The sequence below is a fragment of the Malania oleifera genome, chromosome 8 (genome assembly GCF_029873635.1).
Source record: "Malania oleifera isolate guangnan ecotype guangnan chromosome 8, ASM2987363v1, whole genome shotgun sequence".
Taxonomy (NCBI): Eukaryota; Viridiplantae; Streptophyta; class Magnoliopsida; order Santalales; family Ximeniaceae; genus Malania; species Malania oleifera.
The window spans coordinates 86,381,786-86,405,090 of NC_080424.1; the positions used below are offsets into that span (position 1 = coordinate 86,381,786).

At 37.0% G+C, this 23,305-nt stretch overlaps 2 protein-coding genes across 5 annotated transcripts in view; both read left to right on the top strand.

Annotated features, from left to right (window-relative positions):
- LOC131161330 (uncharacterized) overlaps positions 1 to 13,919 on the top strand; it is a 44,075-nt gene extending 30,156 nt beyond the window's left edge. For 2 of the 4 annotated variants that reach the window (XM_058117022.1, XM_058117023.1), the window contains 2 exons: positions 1,754 to 1,810; positions 13,275 to 13,919. In XM_058117022.1, the coding sequence (XP_057973005.1) occupies positions 1,754 to 1,810; positions 13,275 to 13,333 (116 nt within the window). In that variant the 3' untranslated portion in view covers positions 13,334 to 13,919. The remainder of the gene's footprint in view (positions 1 to 1,753; positions 1,811 to 13,274) is intronic. The other 2 variants (XM_058117024.1, XM_058117025.1) reach the window with 1 other exon arrangement.
- Positions 13,920 to 15,591: 1,672 nt separating this feature from the next.
- Positions 15,592 to 22,176, top strand: LOC131161331 (cold-regulated protein 27). The gene is made up of 5 exons (XM_058117026.1): positions 15,592 to 15,973; positions 16,800 to 17,000; positions 17,105 to 17,402; positions 21,376 to 21,488; positions 21,596 to 22,176. The coding sequence occupies exons 1-5, from the start codon at positions 15,869 to 15,871 to the stop codon at positions 21,683 to 21,685; spliced, it is 807 nt and encodes a 268-aa protein (XP_057973009.1). The 5' UTR covers positions 15,592 to 15,868; the 3' UTR covers positions 21,686 to 22,176.
- Positions 22,177 to 23,305: the final 1,129 nt, after the last annotated feature.

Consider the following 23,305-nt stretch of genomic DNA (forward strand, 5'->3'; position numbering starts at 1 on the left):
TGTCAATTGGGATTATTGTAGTTTCTCTTGAATCCCTCATCCTTCTTAACAACCTCATTTTGCTCAGAATCATTTTTTTAACAATTTTTTTTTTCAAATGTCAGTAATTTTCTGCCATAAAGAATAGTTGACCTCACAGCTGTCGCTTTTTTTTGTTGACCAATTTGCGGCAACCTTTCCTGTCGTGCCCATAGGAGCCTCTACCTGCTTGGAACCAATGTCAAAGGTGGGGCTCATAGCTGTCTTATAACCTGATAAAATTTTACAGAAAGTTAAAATTTGCTTTTCATGCAAATGGCCTATAAAAGTTGTATTGATCAATAAGTACAGATATATGGCAAAGTTAGGATGGGAAGTTAACAAAGCTTTATGGAGAAAAATCTTGGACACCTAAGATTATCTATGAGACTAAGATATTATGCAGAAAAGAGTTTGGTGAACATCTAAGGCCATCTATGAGATTTAGATTATCTGCGCAAGGCCTCTTGACCTTATGCTCAAGAATGCATGCTGATGTAACTTGTAGTCTGTCATGAATTGGAAAGTGCAATCAAATGTTTTTAAGGCATTATTTTGCCAGTGAAAGGGCTCTTGCAGTATGAATGGGTGATGTGGAAACTGTTGATGCGACTTGTCTACCGGAAAACTGAAATGTAAAACTGATGCAAAATCTATTGTGGATCACTAACATGCTTTACTATGTGTTCAATTAATACTGACGTTATAGAGATAGTATTCACAATCACTTAAATTTGATTTTGCTTCCTGTAAAAGAAGACAGGAGAAGCATCCCACAAACTGCTTCATGTTTGACTTTGCCGAATGGAATGGGTTGGGAGTACATTTGAATTGAAATTTTAATGAAGATAATGCTAACATAAAATGATAAATTTAATTTCATTCCATTTGATTCCTACATAGTACAACCAAATGTATGGAGAGCTGTTTTTTGAACATGGCTTAGAACAAAGGATTTTAATAATTTCAAGTTTCTCCTAAGTTTTCCCACAAAGCATGCTTTCTTTAGGCTTAGTTGTCACGTTTTGATGATTTGAATTGGCTTTGTGGAATGAGATCAAACAAAACTTGTGGCAGAACACATGCTTTCTTTTTCTTGTTCTCTCTTCCCTCCTATTTGAGCATTAGCTTTGTATTTCATATTTTGCCTCCTATTTGGGTTCATATCTTATATTCTGTTTCATTCTTTTTACTCCTGAATTTACCAGAATAATGAGTTTACAACATGGTTAGTTCGTCTGAAATTGAGTGTCCTATTATGGATTTTCCATATATAAGATGGGCTTTAGCTTTTATTAAAGGGCGAAAGACACCCACCTCCCTTGAGGTTTGGCAAAAAGACAGATACTTCCCCTAAGGTTTCAAGAATGCCATAGAGCTTCCTTGAGGTTTCAAAAATGCCACAAACCTCCCCTAAGGTTTGCCAAAAAGACATAGGCCTTCCCTTAAAAAACTTGTCTTTTTGCAAGATATAAGGGGAGGTTTGTGTCTTTTTGGCAAACCTCAAGGGAGGTCCTTGGAAATCTTAAAACCTTAGGGGAGGTCTCTGGAAGTTTTGAAACCTCCGCCTGGGGGGGGGGGGTTCATTGTCTTTTTGCCAAACCTCAGGGGAGGCAGTATCTTTTGCCCTTTATTAAACTAGCTTTGAAAAATTAAAATGTGGAATAGCCGCTCTATATAAAAAAAAAGTTTGAAGATAATATATGAGAGACACTTATTGGGATGATGTTTGCAGGCACAGACATGAGTTCAAATGGATCTTTGAAGGCTCCCTCCCTGATTTCCTTGCTTGGTATGGTGAACTTTATTCAGTTATTTCAATATGTTTAACTTTTTTGTGATTTGGTTGAGCATCTCCTTGTCATGTATATATTTTAGTTGTTTGACACAGTCCTAAATTTGGTTGTGTGAAGCTTGTTTGTTTTAAAATTCCTTGTCTTTATTTGTGATTGTAAAAAATCTAAAAAAAAAAAAAATGTTATTTTGGGCAATGAGAATTTTTGGGCTAAAATGATTATGATTTCTTCTCAAGCAACCCAAGGTTAAGCCAGCATTTTAAAAGTATGGAACCTAGAATGGGTCATCACCTTTAACTTATTTAATTTGAATAGTAGGAATTTAACTAATAATAGGAACTTAACTAATCCATCACAAATATAGGATCACCACTGCTAATTAATGTGAACTAAAAAGCAAGGACCGCCATCTTTACTTGACAAAACCCAAGTGTTAATAATTTTAATGAACTATTATCCCCCAACCATGCAACTTGATGACTAGAACATCTATGAAGGCCATTGTCCCAAGTTAGTATAGTTTTGAATAACAAGAATCCAATTTAACCTATGGCGTTGCCATTTTATTATATAAGTAAGAAAAATGAATAATTGATCTTTAGGAAGAGTAGTTTGATTAGGTAGGCTTTGACTAGATAATTTTCTCCTCTAAAAAATATGAATTTAATTTTTTTCCCATAAACATATAAGCATTTTGTTCCAACCATGAACTCCACAAAACTGCGAAAACTGCACAAATCCACAGAGCATGTGCATATTTCCTTCTACAAAACCAGAGAATGAAGCGACCAGATCCTCCACCAACTCCGAACAAACCCTACTTTCTCTCTAAAGACCAAAATGCTTATTACATAAATTCCAAGCAAAGGAGCAGTGCAAGAAGAACTAGATTGTGATGAACCTCTCCGGTCACTACATTTCACTAGATTCTCGATTCCTTTCTTGTCCTTCCTTGTGACCATTTTTGCAATATTTTTGACTCCCAAGTCAATTTCCTTTACTAGAAGTATTCAAATCAGAACTTTTTCTTGTGGGTTTGAGTTTTTGGAGTGGTATGGGTGTTTACTCCACTTTTAAGGTTTAAGAAAAGGTATTTAACGTGGATCACCTTGATTCATCTGTGTTTTGCGTTTCGGGAATTGTAGGAAGGTTTGTATCCTCATACTGTTGAAGGAGTTGTTTATTTTTTAAAATCTCTTTTTTTTTGGGGGGGGGGGGGGGGGTTTGCGCTGGAAGTCGAGGTCTTGGGGTGGGTCGGGGTTGTCTCTGATTCTCAAAGTAGTGGGAGGATGTGTTAGCATGGAAGTGTTGTTGAATGGGAGGGGCAGATTTTTGTGCCTAGAGAAGGATCTCAAAGGAGGGATAAGACAAAGCTTATGAATGTCCAAGGGAGACCAGAGTTAAAGATTGCGACTTTCCTCGTGGCTCTAATGGAGTTATGAATTGGGCATGATCTGGTTGTTGGCATCAGGAACCCTATTTCGCAGTGTCCTGATTGTGGATCCACAAACATCCAAAGGTCTAAGGTGCAGAGGGGTAGGGTGAGTGTTTTCAAAGGCTTTCTTTGAGGTGTTCTTTGGCCAATGTACTCAAAAAAGCTTCAGCAATTGGGTAGAGGATCTCCAGGAAGCTGGTCGTTTTTGCTATCGTTGGGATTGGGAGCAAATCTTTCCTAATCCATACCCTTATCTCTTGCACCCTTTTGGAAAAGGGAATTTTGATTCAAAATTCTGACCATCATATGGGCTTCTAGGCTTTGGCAAGGTTGAGCCATCTAGTCATGGGTTTTTGTGAAATTGGACATGTAGGTGTGTCCTGAAATGGGTTGTGAAGGACAAGGAGATTAGCCCCATTAAGGTGGTAGCCCTAGGCCCATCCAAAACAGAGAAGCTAGAGTTGTTAGAGATACCCAAAGAAGAAGGTTTGGGCCTCTCCAAACAAGATGAGTTGGGTAGTATTGGTGGTGAGGGTGATTGTGAAGGTTGGGGGGGGGGGGGTGGGGTATGGGTGGTTTTACTATGAGTAAATAAGGGGATGGCAGGGAGGGAAGTGCAGTTCTTGAAATGAGCAGTTTGTGTGATTCAGAGAAAGGCTTGTTGGTCGATCAGTCCAGAGCTGGTTTTGATCTTGAAGGGGAGGATTTTATGTCAGCTATGAGAGGGTGGATTAGATACTAATGCTAAGGATCTTATAGTTCTGGATACGCCTTCATGGAGGAACAACTCAAAGAAGATTGTCCTAACATGATCTTTGAATTTGCACAGTGGGTGACGACTTTATTAAGCACAATGCTCACAATTGATTGATAAGGGGTCTTTGCACCACCCCCTCCCCTCGGGGCCGCCCTCCCAAGTATGATCTTAATCTAATAGACACCACGGGTACTTCTTCTTTGGGAGGGAAAAAAATGTTGAAGTGATGGGCTCTCTAATGGTGGTTTCAGGAATCTCTAAGTCTGAAAACATATCCTTCCCTTTACTAATCAATCTATTCCTACTTTTGATGTTTTTTACTGAAGGGAGGGTCTTTGTGGGAGAGTTGCTTTTGGTTTTAGTTACAGAGACCCTAAAAAACCCCTTGATGACCTGGGTTTGGAACTAGTGAGTCTTGCAAACCATAAGGTGAGGGTGGGGATGAGTCCTAAAACGTAAAAAAGGAAGAAGAAGAATGGTGAGAAATAATACAAATAATTATTTTCTTCTATTAATTATGGGGGAGGCAAGGGAATATGGAGGGAGGTAAAAAAGTAGATTACGCACATTATTCATTGGAAGGGAATCTAGAGAATTTCCAATCACAAAGTCCTCATCCTTTCGCTTTAGTGATTGATGTACTTACTAGGAATATTTAAAACGAGATCCCTTGGTGTATGTTGTTTGCAGGTGATTATCTTGATTGATAAAAATAGCAATAGTGTGGAATCTAAGTTAGAACTTTGGAGAACCGTTTTAGAGTCTAAAGATTTTAGGATAAGTAGGAATAAGACAGGATACATGAAATGTAATTTCAATAATGTAAGGAAGAGTCTTGGAGAAAAGATTAAACTTGATAATTTAGAAATTAATAGCACTAGTAGATATTGATGTCTTGGATCTATTATGCAAATGGAAGGGGAAATTGAAGAGGATGTAATACTTAAGAGTTAAACCAGGTTGGGTAAAATGGAGGAGTGCGTCAGGCATGTTGTGTGATTATAAAATACCCTTAAATTAGAAGGAAAGTTTTATAAGACAGTTATAAGGTAGCCATGCTTTACGAATTAGAATGTTGGGCAACTAAAAAACATGTACAAAAAGTAAAAGTTGCTGAAGTGCAAATGCTAACGTGGATGAGTGGTATAACATAAAAGATAAATTTAAAAACAAAATATACGTAATAAACTAGGCATAGCACCAGTCAATAACAAGATAACGAAGGGGCGGCATAGATGATTTGGGCATTTGAAATTTAGGCCTTGCAGCGCACTTGTGAGGAGGAGTGAGTTAGTTATTGTTTCTAGTATTAAATGGGCTAGAGGTAGACCTAAAATAATCTGGAATGAAGTAGAGGAGGAAAATGCTCTCAATCGGGTGAATTAAGGGAAAAAGATTTATGCAGTCAACCCCAACTAGTGAGACTTGAGGCTTGTTGTTGTTGTTGTTGGGATTCTGATTAAGAGTATTAATTCCACTTTCATTACTTTGGTGTTGAAGAAGAGCAGGTTTATCAAGATTGCGGATTACAGACCTATTAGTCTAGTATCCAACCTACATAAGATTATCACTAAAGTATTAGCCAATAGGTTGAGTGTGGTGCTTGATAAAATCATTTCTAAGGCTCAAAATGCATTTAGTGTAGACAATAGTGGATGCCACTTTGATTGCTAATGAGGTAGTAGAGGACACTTGGAGGAGAAAGAAAAAGGAGTTCATTTTTTAAGTTGGATTTTGCAAAAGCTTATGACAAAGTTAGTTGGAACTTCTTAGATAATATTTTTGTGAGAAAGGGGTTTGCAAAGAGATGGCGTCATTGGATAAGGGGTTGTTTGTTTTCTTTTGGTTATAGTGAATGGCAAACTCAAATGTTGGTTTAGTGCCTCGAGGGGCACTAGACAAGGTGATCCACTCTTCCTTTTTGTTTGTTGTAGTGGCCAATGTTTTGACTAGGATGGTTGATAGGGCAATGGAGGGTTTGGTGAAAGGTTTGGAAGTGGGAAGGTGTTTCTGCACCTTCAATTTGCTAATGACACCATTTTCTTTTTAGATGACCATAGTTCTTTTATGAGCTTTTTTGAGTCTTCTCCATATTTTTGAGAGGGTTTTTAGGCTTAAAATTAACTTGGGGAAGAGTGGTCTTGTTGCTATAATGAACTTTTGGGAGCCAGTTGCAGAGAGGGTGTCCAAGCACCTCGATGGCTGGAAAGGGGCTCTTTTTTCCTCTTGGGAGTAGAACTTCTCCTATTCAAGCTTGCCATTCTTGTATCCTGTTGTTTTATTGGTCTGTTTTTAAGATTCATATGGGGATTGCAATTAAGATTGAGAAAATTGCGGGACTTTCTTTGGTCTGGGGCTGGGGGTAATAGGAACCATTTGGTGAGTTGGGATGCCATGCTTAGGTCGAAATTGGAGGTAGGGTAGGTTGGGTCTTGGGAATTTTGTGTCTAGAATACTATTCTCCTGGCTAAATGGCTTTGGAAGTTCCTCTTAAGAAGATTTTTCCCTTTGGTATGGAGTAATTAAAAGTAATTTTGGGCTGAATGAGATTGGGTGGGATACCAATTTGGGATCTGGATGTTCTTCAGAAGGTCCGTGGAGATCTATCTCTTAGATTTATCCCATCTTCATTCCCCATAATAAGTATGTGTTGGGAGGGGGTTCTTGTATTCATTTTAAGAAAGACCTTTGGTTGGGGAATGTTGTTTTGTTCACCTCTTTTCCTCATCTCACTTGTTTTAGCTCAGGGTAGAATAGCATTATGTCTTCTTTTGCTCTTGATTTGGGCAGTCCTTTGCCTTCTTGAGATTTTCATTTTCAGAAATCTCCCAATGGTAGGGAGATGAATGGGCTTTCTTCTTTTAGAGATCTCTCAATGGGAGTAGATAGTCATTCTTGGTCTTTGGATCCTTTGAGGGTGTATTTGTGCAAATCCTTTTGTGAATTCTGGATCCGCTCGAATTCTTCTTTTCTGCTTTATAAAACTATATGGAAGGCCAAAGTCCCCAAAAAAGTAACACTTTTATCTGGTTGGTTGTGCTTAATGGAGTCAATGCCAATAACTTGCTGAATAGGGTACCGTTGTAGGCATTTTCTCCAAATGTATATGTTCTTTGCCATAATAGTTCAGAAATTCATTCCATTTATTTCTGCACATTGATTTTGCCTGGGAAGTGTAGATAAGTTATTTGGTTTTATGGGGGAGAGTTATGTTTGCTGATAGACTGTGGGGGATGTATACAAGATCAGTTTATCCCAAGATATCAACACGTGATCACAACATCAAATTGCAGCGTCAAAAACAACTTCCACATGTATATATAAATAAATATACATATATTTCATGCACCTGGTATACATGCAACCTCAATTAGATGAACATAATTAGGTAGGTTAGGCAGTTTCCATCTAGCTAGGTGTGCTAACACCAATATGTTATCTTGCACCACTGAGATTATAGCCTTATAGGTGTTCAATGCATGTAAAATGAAAGAACACGTTCAATGTGTTAAAATATCAATCTCGAATATCTTTGAAAATAAAATACAAATTAGGAAAGTGGGTAATTATGGGGGATTTGATATTATTCAATAGGAAATTGTTTCCTTGTTTAGAATAGGTAATCGTATTATATATTGGATTGTACAGAAGAACAATATAATGAAGAAAAATATATTTCAATAATTTCTTCTTTCATGGTATTAGAGCTAGGGTTTCTTAAACCCAGCTAAACGATGGCTAACAGCAGAGGCTCTACCTCCTCTGCAAACACCACTGTTGACTCAGAGGTTACATCCGGTGGGGGAATGAATGTACTGGATAACACAGTTTTTCCACTCTTATTGGAAAAACTAAACGGAAAAAATATCCATGAATGGACTCAGTCCATGAAACTGGTGATTGAGGGAAAAGGGAAGCTTGGATATCTTACTAGTGAGCGGAGGAAGCCAGACCCTTCCGACACTGTAGCCTTGCAAAGATGGAGGTCCGAAAACTCCATGGTCACGGCTTGGCTCGTCGACTCGATGCAACCATCAATCGGAAAAATTTACTTGTTCTTGCCGACTGCGAAGGAAGTCTGGGAAGCTATACGTAAGACGTACTCCGATGTCGAAAGCTACTCACAAATCTTCGACATCAAGACCTGATTGTGGCAGATGAGGCAAGGCGAGAGAGGTGTTACCGAGTATTTCATGGAGATGAGTCATCTCTGGCAGGAGCTCGATCTGAGCATCAATGAGGAGTGGGAGTGCTCCGGCGATAGCACTCAATACCGAAGGAGGCTTGAAAACGAGAGGGTCTTTGAGTTTCTTGCTGGCCTGAATCGAGAGCTCGATGACATGAGGGGACGGATCCTTGGTCGGTGACCTCTCCCTTCAACCCGAGAAGTCTTCGCAGAGGTTTGGAGGGAAGAGAACAGAAGGCGGGTGATGCTGCGGCCTCAAAATGAATCTGCTGGGCTGGACCCGGCTGTACTTGTATCCGCCCAAAAATTAGATGGGCTACACGTTGGGCCAGATGCCTCAGCTCTTATATTAAAAGGCCCAGGGGGGCCTAGTCAACGACCGCAAAGAGGAAAAATATGGTGCGAACATTGCCGAAAAATAGGTCATTCAAAAAATCCTGCGGGGAGATTCATGGAAAACCGGCATATTGGAAACCGAGACAATACCAAAAAAATCGTGGGTACCAGGCCAGCACTAACGGATCAACTGAAAGATCACAAGGAGAGAACAACAATACCCCCTCCAGCAGTGCATTCAGTCCTAAACAGCTGGATCAGTTATATAAGATGATTTCATTAATGCAAACATCGGGTCAGTCTTCCTCTGGTTCCCTGGCTCACTGAGGTAATCATCTGTCAGCTTTAAAAACCACATCTTGTTACAAATGTCCTTGGATAATTGATTCGGGTGCATCCGATCGTATGAGTCTTATCAATATTTTTCATCCTACTCACCATATGCCGGGAATTTGAGGGTAAAAATTGCAGATGGCTCTCTCTCACTAGTTGCTGGAAAAGAAAGTATTCGCTTATTTGCTTCCTTAACTGTACAATCGGTCTTACATGTCCCCAAGTTATCGTGCAATTTGTTATCTATCAGTCAGTTAACAAAAGTTTCGAGTTGTTCCGCTAAATTTGTTTCCTCTCATTGTGTTTTTCAGGACCTATCATCGGGGAAGATGATTGGCACTGCTAAAGCGTATGAGGGACTCTACTACTTTGAGGAGGCAAGTTTGAGTGAACTATGTAATACTGCAATTTGTGATTCTACATCTACTTCTAGAAATAGTGAACTTTTGTTATGACATTTATGGATGGGTCATCCTAATTTCCACTATTTAAAACGTTTGTTTCCTTCTCTTTGTTCAAATAAAATGGCTTCTGAGTTTCAATGTGAAGTATGTGAGCTTGCTAAACATCGTCGTACTTCTTTTCCATCATCCATATACAAATCATCTCGCCCATTTGCTATGTTTCACAGTGATGTATGGGGTCCCTCACGTTCCCTAAATCGCACCAATACAAAATGGTTTGTGACCTTTATTGATGACCATACTCGTCTTTGTTGGGTCTACTTATTGAAAGACAAAACTGAAGTCCGCTCCATTTTCATCAATTTTCATACCATGATTCATACACAGTTCCAGACTCATATTCAGATCCTCCGTACTGATAATGGTACGGAATATTTTAATACCATCTTAGGAACTTATCTTCAAGATAATGGGATTGTTCATCAAAGTTCTTGTGTGGATACCCCTAAGCAAAATAGGGTTGCTGAACGAAAAAATAGACATATACTTGAAGTAGCCCGGGCATTAATGTTTATTACCCACATGAAACATTATTTTTGGGGCGATGCCATCTTAACAGCCACACATCTCATTAATCGAATATCAAGTCGAGCACTCTCATTCGTTACCCCTCTTCAGAAATTTCAGGAACACTTTCCTACCTCTCGACTCCCTTCCAGTCTCCCACTGAAAATTTTTGGTTGTACTGCCTTTGTTCATGTCCATGCACACCATCGCGATAAACTGGATTCTCGTGCCATTAAATGTGTCTTCCTTGGTTATTCACCTACCCAAAAAGGCTACAAATGCTATGATCCGGTCTCAAAACGACTGTTCGTTAGTCTTGATGTCACTTTCTTTGAAACCACTCCTTACTTCCCAAAGCCCTCTCTTCAGGGGGAGAAATGGAGTGAAGATCGGTTCTTTGATCCTTTTACTACAGAATCTGCGGTTACTCCAGTTACTTCATTCCCTGACCCATCTATTGAGTCTTCCATTAAGTCCTCCATTACATTACTTCCTGACTTGCCAAACACAACTGAACACTTAACTTCAGGGGGAGATGTAGGAGACAACGCAGACATACTGGTTTAATCAAGAAAGCCGAAAACAAAGGAGAGGGAGAATCTCATACCTGAAGCACCAAGAGCGTTGGAACCGGTGATGGCTCCGAATTATCATGAGCCCTCGCCTTATCCTGATTTGGTAATTGAGTCTTCCTCTGATAATTCTGCACCTGATGATATCAATTTATCTATTGCAATCAGAAAACAAATCAGGTCATGTACTCAATACCCTTGGTCCAAATACATGTCTTATAAAAGCTTGTTTACAGGATATCGTGTGTTTGTCTCTAATCTTGACAGGATGAAAATGCCAAAAAACATTCAGGAAGCTCTAGAAACACCAGAATGGAGAGAGGCAGTCATGGAAGAAATGCGAGCCCTAGAAAAAAATGGAACTTGGTAGTTGACAGATCTACCGAAAGGGAAGAAGCAAGTGGGTTGTAAATGGGTCTTCACAGTGAAATGTAAATCTGATGGAACAGTTGAAAGATATAAAGTCAGACTTGTTGCAAAAGGCTTTATACAAATCTACGATATTGACTATACTGAGACATTTGCACTAATGGCAAACTTATATACAGTTCGGGTTCTCTTGTCCCTGGCAGCCAATTTAGATTGGCCACTACAACAACTTGATATTAAAAATGTTTTCTTAAATGGAGAATTAGAAGAGGAAGTTTACATGACTATACCACTAGGATTCAGTAGAATAGGTGAAGAAAACAGAGTGTAAATTAAAGAAATCGTTATATGGCCTCAAACAATCTCCTAGAGTGTGGTTCGATAGATTTGCAAAGGTACTAAAGAATCAAGGGTATCGACAAGGACAATCTGACCATACACTATTCTTCCAACAGTCTGAAGGAGGTAAGAGAACAATCCTAATAGTGTATGTCGATGATATAATTCTTACTGGTGATGATACTGTAGAAATGGAGAGATTGAAGAAGGTTCTGACTACTGAATTTGAAGTTAAAGACTTGGGACAGATGCAGTATTTTTTGGGCATGGAAGTGGCAAGAACGAAAAAGGGAATTAGTGTTTCTCAGCGAAAGTATGTTACTGACCTCCTAGTTGAAACTGGCATGCTACGATGCAAATCTAGCGAAACCCTGATAGAAACAGTAAAGAGGGTTGAAGATTGTGGAAAACCAGTAAAAAAGGAGAGGTATCAGAGATTGATTGACAAACTGATCTACCTATCACATACTAGACCAGACATTGCATTTGCAGTCAGTGTAGTAAGTCAACACATGCATTCACCAGAGGAAGTTCACTTAGATGCTGTGTACAAGATCCTTAGATATCTCAAGGGATCCCCGGGAAGAGGACTCTTCTTTAAGAAATGTGAGTAAGGAAGTAGAGATTTTTATAGATGCAGATTGGGCAGGATCAGTGGAAGATAGAAGGTCCACCACAGGATATGATACATTCGTCTGAGGAAATCTTGTAACTTGGAGAAGCAAAAAACAGAATGTGGTGGCTCGTAGTAGTACTGAAGCTGAATTCAGTAGGGGTGAGCAAACGGTCGGTTTGGTTAAATTTGGGTAATTAACCAAATTAATCGAAAAATTTGGTTAAATAATACCATTAACCGAACCGACCGAATTGACGAAGGACACCGAACCAACCCCGACCGAATTGCCCATTTGGGTAATTCGGTTAACCGATTTTAACCGAAATTATTTAAAATTAATTGCTAGAAATATAATACAATTATAATTTTTTTTTTAAAACCAAATCCAACTTAATTAAATACCTTATTTATTAATTTTATTAATGAAAATAATATTTTACCATAGAACAAAGAATCCAAATAGGTTAATTAAACTCCTTAATGCACTTGCATAAGCAAAATTTATATTCATAAATTATATTTAAAATCTAATTAATTAGTAATTCGGTTAATCGGTTAACCGAAATTTTTTTTACCCTTAACCGAACCGAAACCGATTAACCCAAATTTTGTAGAATTATAACTGAACTGACCGAACGAGGATTTTTACCCTAACCGAACCGGCCAATTTCGGCCGGTTAATTCGGTTTTCACCGAATTATGCTCACCCCTAGAATTCAGGGCAGTCGCTCAAGGGATTTGTGAAGGATTGTGGTTACGAAAATTATTGGAGGAATTACGGGTACCAGTGAACCTTCCTATCAAACTCTACAGTGACAATAAGACAGCTATTAGCATCTCTCTTAATCCGGTCCAACATGACAGGACTAAACATGTGGAGGTAGACAGACACTTCATCAAAGAAAAAATTGAAGAAGGAATTATATGTATGACTTATGTGCCAACCAATGAACAAACTGCAGATATCCTCACTAAAGGGTTGTGACGACAGAGCTTTGATGATCTTATTAGCAAGTTAGAGATGATTAATATTTATGATCCAACTTGAGGGGGAGTGTTAAAATATCAATCCCGAATATCTTTGTAAATAAAATACAAATTAGGAAAGTGGGTAATTACGGGGGATTTGATATTATGCAATAGGAAATTGTTTCCTTGTTTAGAATAGATAATCGTATTATATATTAGATTGTACAGAAGAACAATATAATGAAGAAAAATATATTTCAATCGTTTCTACTTTCACAAAGCATGTAACATGAAGGAGCCATATATATACAAATGTATGTATATTTGTGTGTGCGGATATATAAATAATATTAGACCACCAACTTGGAATTTAATTTTGTTTTTCTCAAATTGTAATGACTTAATGGGGAGGGAGGCGACCTATATTGGCATTTATTTAGTGGGGCCAAAAACTGTTGCAAGTTTTAAAAGATTCAACTGTGTTCTGTATGAATTAAGTATAATACTGTATAGAAACCTGCACTTGCAATATTTTTGTGCATGGGTTGACGTCTTACCACTCTTGCTGCAAATATAGGTCGCCTCGACATGCAGGAAGAAACTGTGAATATGGATAATGATCAGCTGGAAACTTGAGTTTCAGCCTCCGTTTGTCGCCTTCTAAAGGAAGTTGACAATTGACATGCACATGATCTGTGGAAGAAACTTATATCGAAGGCTGCGCCTGGCAATCATTGCTGTATATGGATGAATAAAAGGCTGGCTTAAGAGCTGATATGATTCTTGACCACTATTATTTGTTCCTTTTTCCCCCACATATGTGATGTATAAGCGCCTAATGAAAAGCCAGAAATCTGTTCTATTCAATTTCTATGTCAATTTTTGGTAAGAATATCAAATATAATTAGTCGAGAACCAAAGGTTCAATGAGCACTCATTTTTTGCCTGCAGGACGAGAATGAAAGATTGATTCCTCATCAAGCTTTTACACGTTTCCAGTGCAATAAAACTTGCTTGTACCTGTATCAAATCGTCTATGGGTGATAGTTGGACAGTTTAATGATCTATGCGATGCTTTCATTGTGCTCTTTATGTGCAGAGCATGGCCATCAAGTTTGGTGAGACAACTGCTCCTCCTGTTGCTTTATGTAAAGACTTAGGTGAAGATGTGAAATTTGGATTTGTGTGAAATTTAATAGAATATTAGTATAATTTTGTACCAGTTGAGGTTTGAAATTGAATACTGGCTTGGGTTGTGTTCGTAAAGATGTTAATGTGGCATTTGTTTGGGTGATAATGGTGGGACTAGGAAAGTATATTTATTTGAGATAATTTATTATGAGTATTTCTTTAGATAATTTAAAAAAAAAAAAATATGTAGGCACTTATTTTTCTTTTAAAAAGTAGGTTTTAAAAAGTATTTTTTTAAAGTACTAATTTAAATGTAAACCAAGCATTACTTATCGTATAAATACTTAGAAAATATTTTCATAAAAAAAGTACTTATTTTGAACACGTTTCAAATGGGACTATGCCTGAAAAAACAGAAAAAACAAAACAACACACGTGAGGAATAACAGCATTAGCTAGATAAGCAAAAAATCTGAATGCAAACGCTTGCCCAAATATAGAGTATCCATCAATCACTTTATTAGCCTCTTGATATTCATGGGCAAGAGATCTTTGTGTTATTAATTGGGTATCGCCCAATTTCATTTTCATTCTTTAAAACTAATATTAATTAATTCTACAACTAATATGTTTTTGAAATTTAATATCTTTTTTTCTGTCTTTAATGTTGCCTTTTTTTTGAATAATTTATTATGAACAATTATAAGCCACAAGTTAAATATGATGAAGTGATAGTATTTTTTAATTAAAGTATAATAGTTTATGTAGAGATTTAGGATGTTAAAATGATTTATAAATGACTATAAATTAATTATCAATTATCAATTATAAAATATTTATGTGTAATTATATTTAACTATATATATATATATATATACACATTTAAAAAAAAAAAAAATCAAAAGTAAGTACTGACGTAAGGATTATCCCATTTTAGAAGATATGGATGGTGTGAGAAGGATTTGTTGGTGTTACTGTAAAGGTAAAATCAATTAGAAAGCTATTGTGATGTGACATAAGATATTTGGCTTTGTGTTGTATTGATAGATTGATTTTTATTTGAATGAGATATTTATGTTTTTTATTTTTATAATTAATCAAATTTTGTAGGACCAAAGTGATGGAGAAAAAATTAATACACTACAAACAATTTGTGCAAAAGCTCTTCTTATTTTTTTTTTTTTAAAAAAGTATTTGAATAAATAGTTTTTGATTTTGTTATAATTTCTAACTTTAAATATGGTAATTTTATTTATGAGAATATTATTTAAAAAATAATTTTAATGAATATTTTTTAAACACTTATTATTATTATTATAAATAGTTTGAGGGAAAGATGTCAATTTTTTCGTTTTATTAGTTTATGGGCATAATGATAAGAAAAATATTTAAGTCAAAAAAAATCATGTCGTCACTTTACATTTTCATATTTAAAAACTTTTTAAAAATATTTTTATTCAATAAAAGATTTTCAATGTTTTCTAATTACAATTAAAAGATCTAAATTATTCCCTCATTTTTAAAAATTATTAATACATAGTTAATAAAATAATCATCTTCAAAATATTGAATTATCTATAGAATAGTTAATTTTGAACCGTGATATTTTAAATTTAAATTATTAAATGTTTTATAAGCATTAAAAAAATAAATTTATATTTAAATAAACACTTATTTTATCCTAAATATCCTAAAAATATCCCAAAAATATCTCAAAATGGTCAGATTCAGCTCTGAAATATAAATATCTGTTCGTTACTAACGACGCCATAGATATTTCTTCAGTTACCCAAAAAATATCTTTCGCGGCTCGGCCGAACTATCAAAGAAACGGTGACGTGGCACCGAGATGGTCCCCTTACACGTGGAAAAGAGCAGACAGCTGGAAAACTCTTTTTTCTTATTCTCTCTCTCTCTCAGACTCTCTCTCGCATTGTCTACGCTTGTTGCGTTTTGAGGAAGGCCAAGCACGGCATCGAGGGTTTCTTGTCTGAACCCCGGCGAATTTTATCCAACTCCGGTGAAGATTCTGCCGTCGATATGGATGATTTCAGACAGAGGGAGAAGCGGACGGCTTCGTGGAAGTCGGGGCGAACGCGTGACTGTTCTACTGGGCTCGTTGATCAGGAAGAGGCTTCGAGCTTGGTAATTCCTCTTCTTCTTTCGTTTTCTTCATTCTTCGTTACATCTTTGCTATTTTCTGCGTTTTTATTGATGGTTTGGTTACGGTTTAGTGGAAGGCTAGGGCAGTTTTTTTCCTTACCTTTTTTTTTTTTTTAATGTTTTGAGCTTGAGTTAATGATATCATTTTTAGTTCGAGGGGTATTCTTTAGAATAATATCAATTGTTTCGGATTGGCGGTATATCTCTATTGATGAGAAAACTTGAATCATCCCGAATGAAGTTTGTACTACTAAAGATTAACTCAAATCTAGGAACTGTATGGTTTTCACAGATAAAACATGAGGCCCCATATTGGGGTTCCAAAACGCACCTCTGCCAGTTATTGTATTGAATGGTTAAGGGCCGGTGTTTTCCGATAGAATTTTAGAAATCCTGGAGGAATCTGCCGGCATATTGTTGAGGTATTTATGGCTTTTATTTTATTAGTGAAATTCCATTGTTATTCTCTTCTGCACTTTCTCCCTTTTCACTTCCCTTGTTTGTTCTTTGTTCTGTTTGATTTTGTTTGTTTTGTTTTGTTTTCCAATCCGTAATCTCTTTCAATCTACATTTCTTGATTTTCCAAATACCAATTTGTTAGCCCCTGTAACAAGGAAACAATTGAAGAAGTGTTTGAGCAAGTACACTAAAATGGTTTTGTCTACTGGTTCATGGTCATTATAAGATGCTGCAGTTCTGTGTCAACTAGAAAGGACTAGTGTATATCTTTCCTTTTGTTCTCAAATATATCTGCTTTCTTAAGGCCTTGTCACTCTCATAATGATAATGGTATTTAATTGTATGTCAGGGCTCTCGATTGACAGAACCCCTGCCTACTGAATGGACAGATGAGAAGCACCGATTGTACCTAAAATCCATGGAAGCATCATTTGTTGATCAATTATATAATTCTGTTGATCTTTTCGGTTGGCGCTCAGGAGGAATGAAGCCTGTAGATCCACAATCATCTCGGAAAACTCATTTGAACACACGTACCTCATCTGGCCAGGTCTGAGCTTAATCTCTTGTTTGATCTGCTGCCTTTCCTGTTTTATTTGTTCTTTGAAATTTATGCTTTTGTTGCTTGTTTTGCTTCGTTATCTTTGTTACCAGCTTAAAGTTCTTCGAGATGACACCTGGCAGAATATCAATGTTGATAAAACTGAACCTCAACATGACAAACCAATTGGGTCTCGTGCACTTCGGGCATGTTCGTGGGTCCAGCATTTTAAATCTTCTGGTAAGCAAATTGGAACATCTCCTGCTCGCCAAGAGAGAACTGGATCCAAAAGTCAAGCAATCAACTTGAGAGAAGAAAAGGCGTCATGCAGTGGATTAGATGCTGTTTCAAAGTACTATCCTGCGGGTGGCTTGCATATATGCCATCAAGATTCAGCTGGCAGCAATACAGGTAGCTATTTGCAACACTTTGTCTCGTGTTTTGCTTTCTCTCATTCCTGCTTCTATATTTGTTTATAGTCTGTTATTTTACTACAGCTTTCAGCTGGTTGAAATACTGTGTGTATTTATTTACAATGCTTTCTCACCTTTTATGCTACACAGTAACGTACCTTCACTAGTGCTTTCTTTCTTCCATTTTTTATTAGCGAACTATACTTCTATTTTTTTTTTTGTTTGGGTGACTCTTAAAACAAAAGAATCATGAAATACAATTTATGTTGTTTCTTTGTATTATTTTTTTGTCCTATTCAGTGTGCTGCTCTGAACCTTGTTGTTTGTGAACTTATTTAGCTCTATTTTTTTTGCCATTTTTTTGGAGAGTTATAAAGATTTTAGATCATTCTGATCAACTCCAATCACACCCAAAAAGGAAAAGAAAATCTTTCTGATCTTTATGTTAGTTTTGCGTCTATTTGTTAAACATTACAACTCTGCTGATATACTCGTTAGATCATCTTTCTGTTCTTATGGTAACAGTTGGTACAACTCAGCCCTTGTGAAATTTTGATTTCACTGCTACTGACAATTGAAAAAACATCTTGAAGTTTTTTCTCTCTTTTTTTTTAAAATTTTATTTTATATATAAAGAGAGTGTAATCTCTATCTCTCTCTCTCTCTCACACACACACACACACACACACACACACACATTTTTTTGGTTTTGAGAGTGCAAAAGAGGAGGAGGAAAGCTGGGTTGGTGGATGGAAATATGATGTATGATGGGGAAACACATTTTTAATGGTCATATTGCTCTCTTTTGCAGTAAACTCTCCTTCACTCTTTCATGAAGCTTGCCCTAACTCTAGTATCCTATATTATCTCTTGCGGTGCACCATGTCTATTCTAGATTATGAGTCCAGGGGTTTGCTTAATCTAGACCAAAGGGAAGACCTTCAGTTTGAGATGGGATAAAGTGGGAAGGTTCTTGTCTTTGTTTGTTCTCGAGAAGAATCAGGTGTGCAATAGGTGGGTAAGGTTAATGGTAAGTTCCATAAAATTATTCTCTAATGGATTTTTGTTGATCCTTGGGAGTTCAGGTATGGGTTTTCAAAGGTTTCATAGTGTTGTGACTTATTGGATGATGGTTTGTGCAGTGAGTGTGGGGAAATTTCTAGAGTTCGGGCATGGTTCAAGAGGGTAGGAGATTTTCTGTTTTTGTTTCCGAGGGATATGAAGGTTATGTGGGTGGATTTGATTCAGGGAGGAATTAGTGCTATGGTGAAGTCTAGTCTTCTTGGTCCTGATGGCAAAGGGATCTGCAAGATTTGTAATAATCAGTCTTGGACTCGAAGTGGTCTCAGGGAGAATTGGAGGCATAGGAGAAGGGAAGATCCGGAAAAATACTGCATCAGAGGATGGTGTGTTTTCAGGTCCTAATCATGTTTGTGTTTGTCATGGGGGGAAGATGCAAGGGGAAGTTTCTGCTCTTTCATTGCAGGGAGTAAACAAAGACCAGCTGAAGATGGTTAGGGTTACGAAGATTCTAGAGGCGGTTAAGGTATCCTTCATGGAAGATGGGGCGATGAAGGCTGGATGGTGTGGGCCTGGGTCCTTGATGATTTCTTTGGACCTGGGCCAAACTTTTTATAAGAACCCCGCCCCCGCCGCCGGGGGGGGGGGGGGGTGCTCTCTTTAAATCATTGTTGGGCCAGGTTATTGCGCAGGTCAATGTTCAGTTTAAAGAAACTTTCTTGGACCTATCTAATGAAATGGAACATGACCTCTTTGAAGCAGGTCCATGGTGGCCAAGAGGTTAAAAGCAGCAATTTTTGGGTTGGTTGATGACTATGTTTTCCTAGGGGGAAAGTCTTCTCTACTAGAGAGGATATTCAGTGGGTTGTTTGCTGGAGATAAAGGTTCATCGAAACTTGTTGGTTTGGAGGAAAATTATATTTTAAGGACGTTAATTATGTTAATTATAGAAGTCAGAATGTTTATCCTTGTTGAGAGGAATTGCAGATGGACTTTGGAATGGGGAAAATGTTTGAAGATGATAGAGATTATTCTGGTGAGAAAACTAGAAGAGCTCTTAAGTGAGACTTAGTTGGAAATTTAAATATAGTGGAAGATCCAATTGTTCAGAAATCAGAAGGGTGTTTCTAGCAAGAGGGATCGTATGTGGAAGGAAAAAAAGAAGTGGAGGGATGTTTTGGACAATGATAGTGAAGAAATTAGCAGTTTTGAACGTGATGGGGGTTTGCTGTTGGTCGAGACTCAGGGTCAGCATGGCTATAATCTGATCATCTTAGGGATTTAATGTATCTGCTGCCTCCTTTGGAAGGATTGGAGGGGATAACTATTTTTGTTTTGAAAATGATGGTAAAGTTAATATGCAACATGATGGTATAGTTAATAAGCAAATGGGCAACAATGAAATTTTACCCACACCTGTTGAAGAGACTTCTGGGAAGCATTTTCAAACTCATATTCTATTGGATAAACTGAATTTACGATTGTATGATTGTGGAGGAAACAATGTCCAGCTTGATGGTGGTAAATTTAAGGTAAAGACGGGTAAGAAGGAATTAACAAATTTGAAGCAGTTGGTGAACTATGATGGGAAGGGCTTGAAGAAGGGTTTTCTTGGTTAATATTAATTTTTTACTTTCTAAATTGTTTTTGCTTTTGTTTTTGTTTGTTTGTTTGCTTATTTTTTTCGATTTTTTTGGAATCTCATATCCTTGCCTAGTTTGTCTACTCTCTTTCTTATCTTTTTTATGAAAAAAGTATGATGTATGATGGAGTTTTGAGTGAAGATATTCTGAGCCACCATGCATGGAATTGTGAGTATTGACACAATTTTTTTAGAAAAAGAAAATGCTAAAATGATTACATAGGTTGGCTAAAGGGGAAACATAAGGAGTTAGAAATAAGGGTTTTTTCCCATTCAGATTGATACAGCAAAAAGAAAAGGAAAAAGCAGACAGAGAATTAAGTGAGACACAGGTGGAGAGAAGAACAACGAGGGAGGGAGAAGGAGAGGAGGGAGAGGGTTGCATAAGGGAGAGAGAGAGGGAAGAAAACGAGTCTGAATTCAAATCTTATAACTTTCCCATTATGGCACAACATACAAACTACTTGTGCACCCAACATTAGTCACAAAATAACCCTGAAGTACTTAAAATACCAAATAAAATAAGATTAATTAAAACTCCTCAAATATCTAGATTTAGTAATTTAAGAGAGAATCCATAATTTTTAAATCTTCAAATGAAATTCAATCGCCTGTTTGCTTCCTTCTTCTTCCTTGACCTAAAATTTCATCAATATATATGCAAGTATGTTTCCCCTCCCAGATTAACACAAACCCAGATTTTTACTTCTTTAGCAAATTATGCTGTTGTGGGCAACAAGATCTCCGAAAACTAGTGAAACATGTCTCATCTTTCCCCTTTAATGCTCAAGTCTCTAGTGGGAAAAGAAAAATGTTGCATCAGCTCACCTCAAGCCTGGCTCAACATTTTTCATCACAGCACCATTTCAACAAATGCACTAAATTTCTATATGCTGCCAAATTTCCTATTTGTGGTATTTGATCACCTCTCTTTGGGAAGCAGTATCTGCATCTTGCGATGATTCTATATTCCAAAGCAGTCCATGTGTCCAAATTGAGGTGTGAAGCAAGCATATTGATGGCTCAAGGAAAATGGACTTGGGGTGGCAGATCGTTGTCCAATAGGGCATGGGAGAATTAGGTTTTGAGTCATTTATAGAGATGGTGCTGCCTTTTGCCTTGGGGACAAACTTTTTCATTTTATGTCCCTCCCTTATAGTGCTTATTTTTTCTCTCTTTTTTTTTGTCCTGTTAAATATATACATTTTTTTTGTGTTCTTTTTTGTGTGTGTGACTCTGAGAGAGAGAGAGAGAGGCTGAGTAACGTTATTTTAGCTGCTCAAGTATTTGGACCCTTTATCTACTGCAGAGGCATCTGATCAGAACTTTATTGGGGAAGATATTGAAGGAGAGAAGCTTGGCAGTGTAAGCAGCGCTAAAAGGGCAAAGGCGGTGGTTGCTGATGCATCTAGCGACGATCAGGTAATGTGTATGATTGTTTTGTTAGTACCATAAATTTATTATACCCCAACATACATTAATCGAGTGTGCTAAGCTTGCTTCTGGTATCCTTTACTGTGTTCTATCAGGTTGTTCCTCTGAGCAAGCCTCTTGTTACAGAAGATCTTCCTGCGAATCGTTCTTCATCCAGAAGAAAAAGGCTTCATAGCAATGGCTAGCCATCTGGATTTGCGAGGAATAAATAGTCAACAGCTGGTAGCTGGGATGTAAATCCTTAGAGAGGGAGAGAGAGAGAGATCTTCTGGCTTCAAAATGTGGTATTCACAGAAAAAAGGAGCTCGAGTCGGAAGAATTTGCTATTTTCCATTCCCATGCTAATTTGTTTATCTGGCAGATGAGAGAGAGAGAGAGAGAGAGAGAGAGAGAGAGAGAGAGAGAGAGAGAGAGAGAGAGAGAGGGGCGGGGGAAGGTTGCACGGTGCGGATGACAACTGGTCATCTGCCCCTTTTTTTGTATATTTGGATATTTGGTGGTGTATCTCAGAAGGATATGTTGTTGTATCTTGACAGGTGCTACTCTTGAGTTAGCGCCGTGCTAGTTATCTCTGCAATCCCTCTTGCCCGCTTTCTCAATTGTATGCTTCAACCAAAATTCAGCTTTGTAACCCGTGCTTTGTGTTTATACATTTTTTTTTTTTTGAGTTGTGTTAGCTTACTGCTTCATTGGATGCAAAATGTTTTGGCTTGCTGCTTTTATAAAGTTTCTCATGCCTGTAATAATTGGCTTCTAACCTAAAACTCGTAAATCCTCTCTTTGTGACTAATTTATATATTGGTAAAGAGATGCATACTTGAAATTACATCATTGTTGATTTACTCTTATGTGCATGTTTACTATGTATGTGAAAACTATCCTTATTAAAAAATTATTACAATCACACGACAAATTTGACACAAATGATAGTTGACCAAGGCCATGAGTGTGTGCCAAGTCATTTCATGAGCTGTTCAGGTTTGACTTGCTTTAGAATTTGATTTAGTTCTATTCAAGTTTGATATGCTTGATAGTTTGACAAGTAGAACTTGGGTTTTGTAATAAGAACTTAATCAAGCCTAATCAACTTTTGTAATTTTATTATTTTTTATATTATATAAGTGAGATAATATTTATAGTAATGTATGCTACATTTTTTTTACATTTGTTTAATACTATAATATGCTCAAATCGAGTTTGAGTCCAAAAATAAAATTATAAGAGTTTGAATTCAAGTTCATCAATTTTGATACTGGTTGGGTTTGTGACGAGACTCACCACTATATTGACTACATAGCCTATTAGGTAGGAATTTTTAATGTGTTATTGAAATGACCAAGATAGGTAGTGTAAAAATTTTAGGTGTCCGGTGTTGTATTTGTGTTAGGTGTATCATCTCTATTTATTTGGTGGTTATATGTACCTTTAGTGGTGACATCCATTAAATATATAATGATGATGTATACGATACATGTGTAAGAGTTTATTAATATTTTTATTTGGTAAAGCATTTCAAAAGTTATTTTTAAGTGGAATTGATAACAGTCGTTATACATTAAAAGGAATTATGAGTCAAATCGCTAAGGGAAAAATAGCCATGTTATCTTTTATGTGGATATCTTATGGGCATAGTTTTTTATACTTGCAAATGATCGATTTTAAGCTTGATTCATAGTTATTAACTCTAAGCAAATTGTTCATGCCAGTAGCAAGGAGAAGATCTCTGGCATAATGTGTTATTTAGGTGTTTTAAGGTATTGATTTTAAGTAGATAATAACAAATATGAAAATCTTATGATTTCTAT

What these genes read in the sequence shown, in the direction of transcription:
- LOC131161331 (XM_058117026.1), top strand. Translation starts at nt 15,869, where the DNA reads ATGGATGATTTCAGACAGAGGGAGAAGCGGACGGCTTCGTGGAAGTCG. An exon ending in TTCAGCTGGCAGCAATACAG is followed by an intron (nt 17,403 to 21,375) that starts GTAGCTATTTGC and finishes TATCTACTGCAG; the next exon opens with AGGCATCTGATCAGAACTTT. An exon ending in ATGCATCTAGCGACGATCAG is followed by an intron (nt 21,489 to 21,595) that starts GTAATGTGTATG and finishes GTGTTCTATCAG; the next exon opens with GTTGTTCCTCTGAGCAAGCC.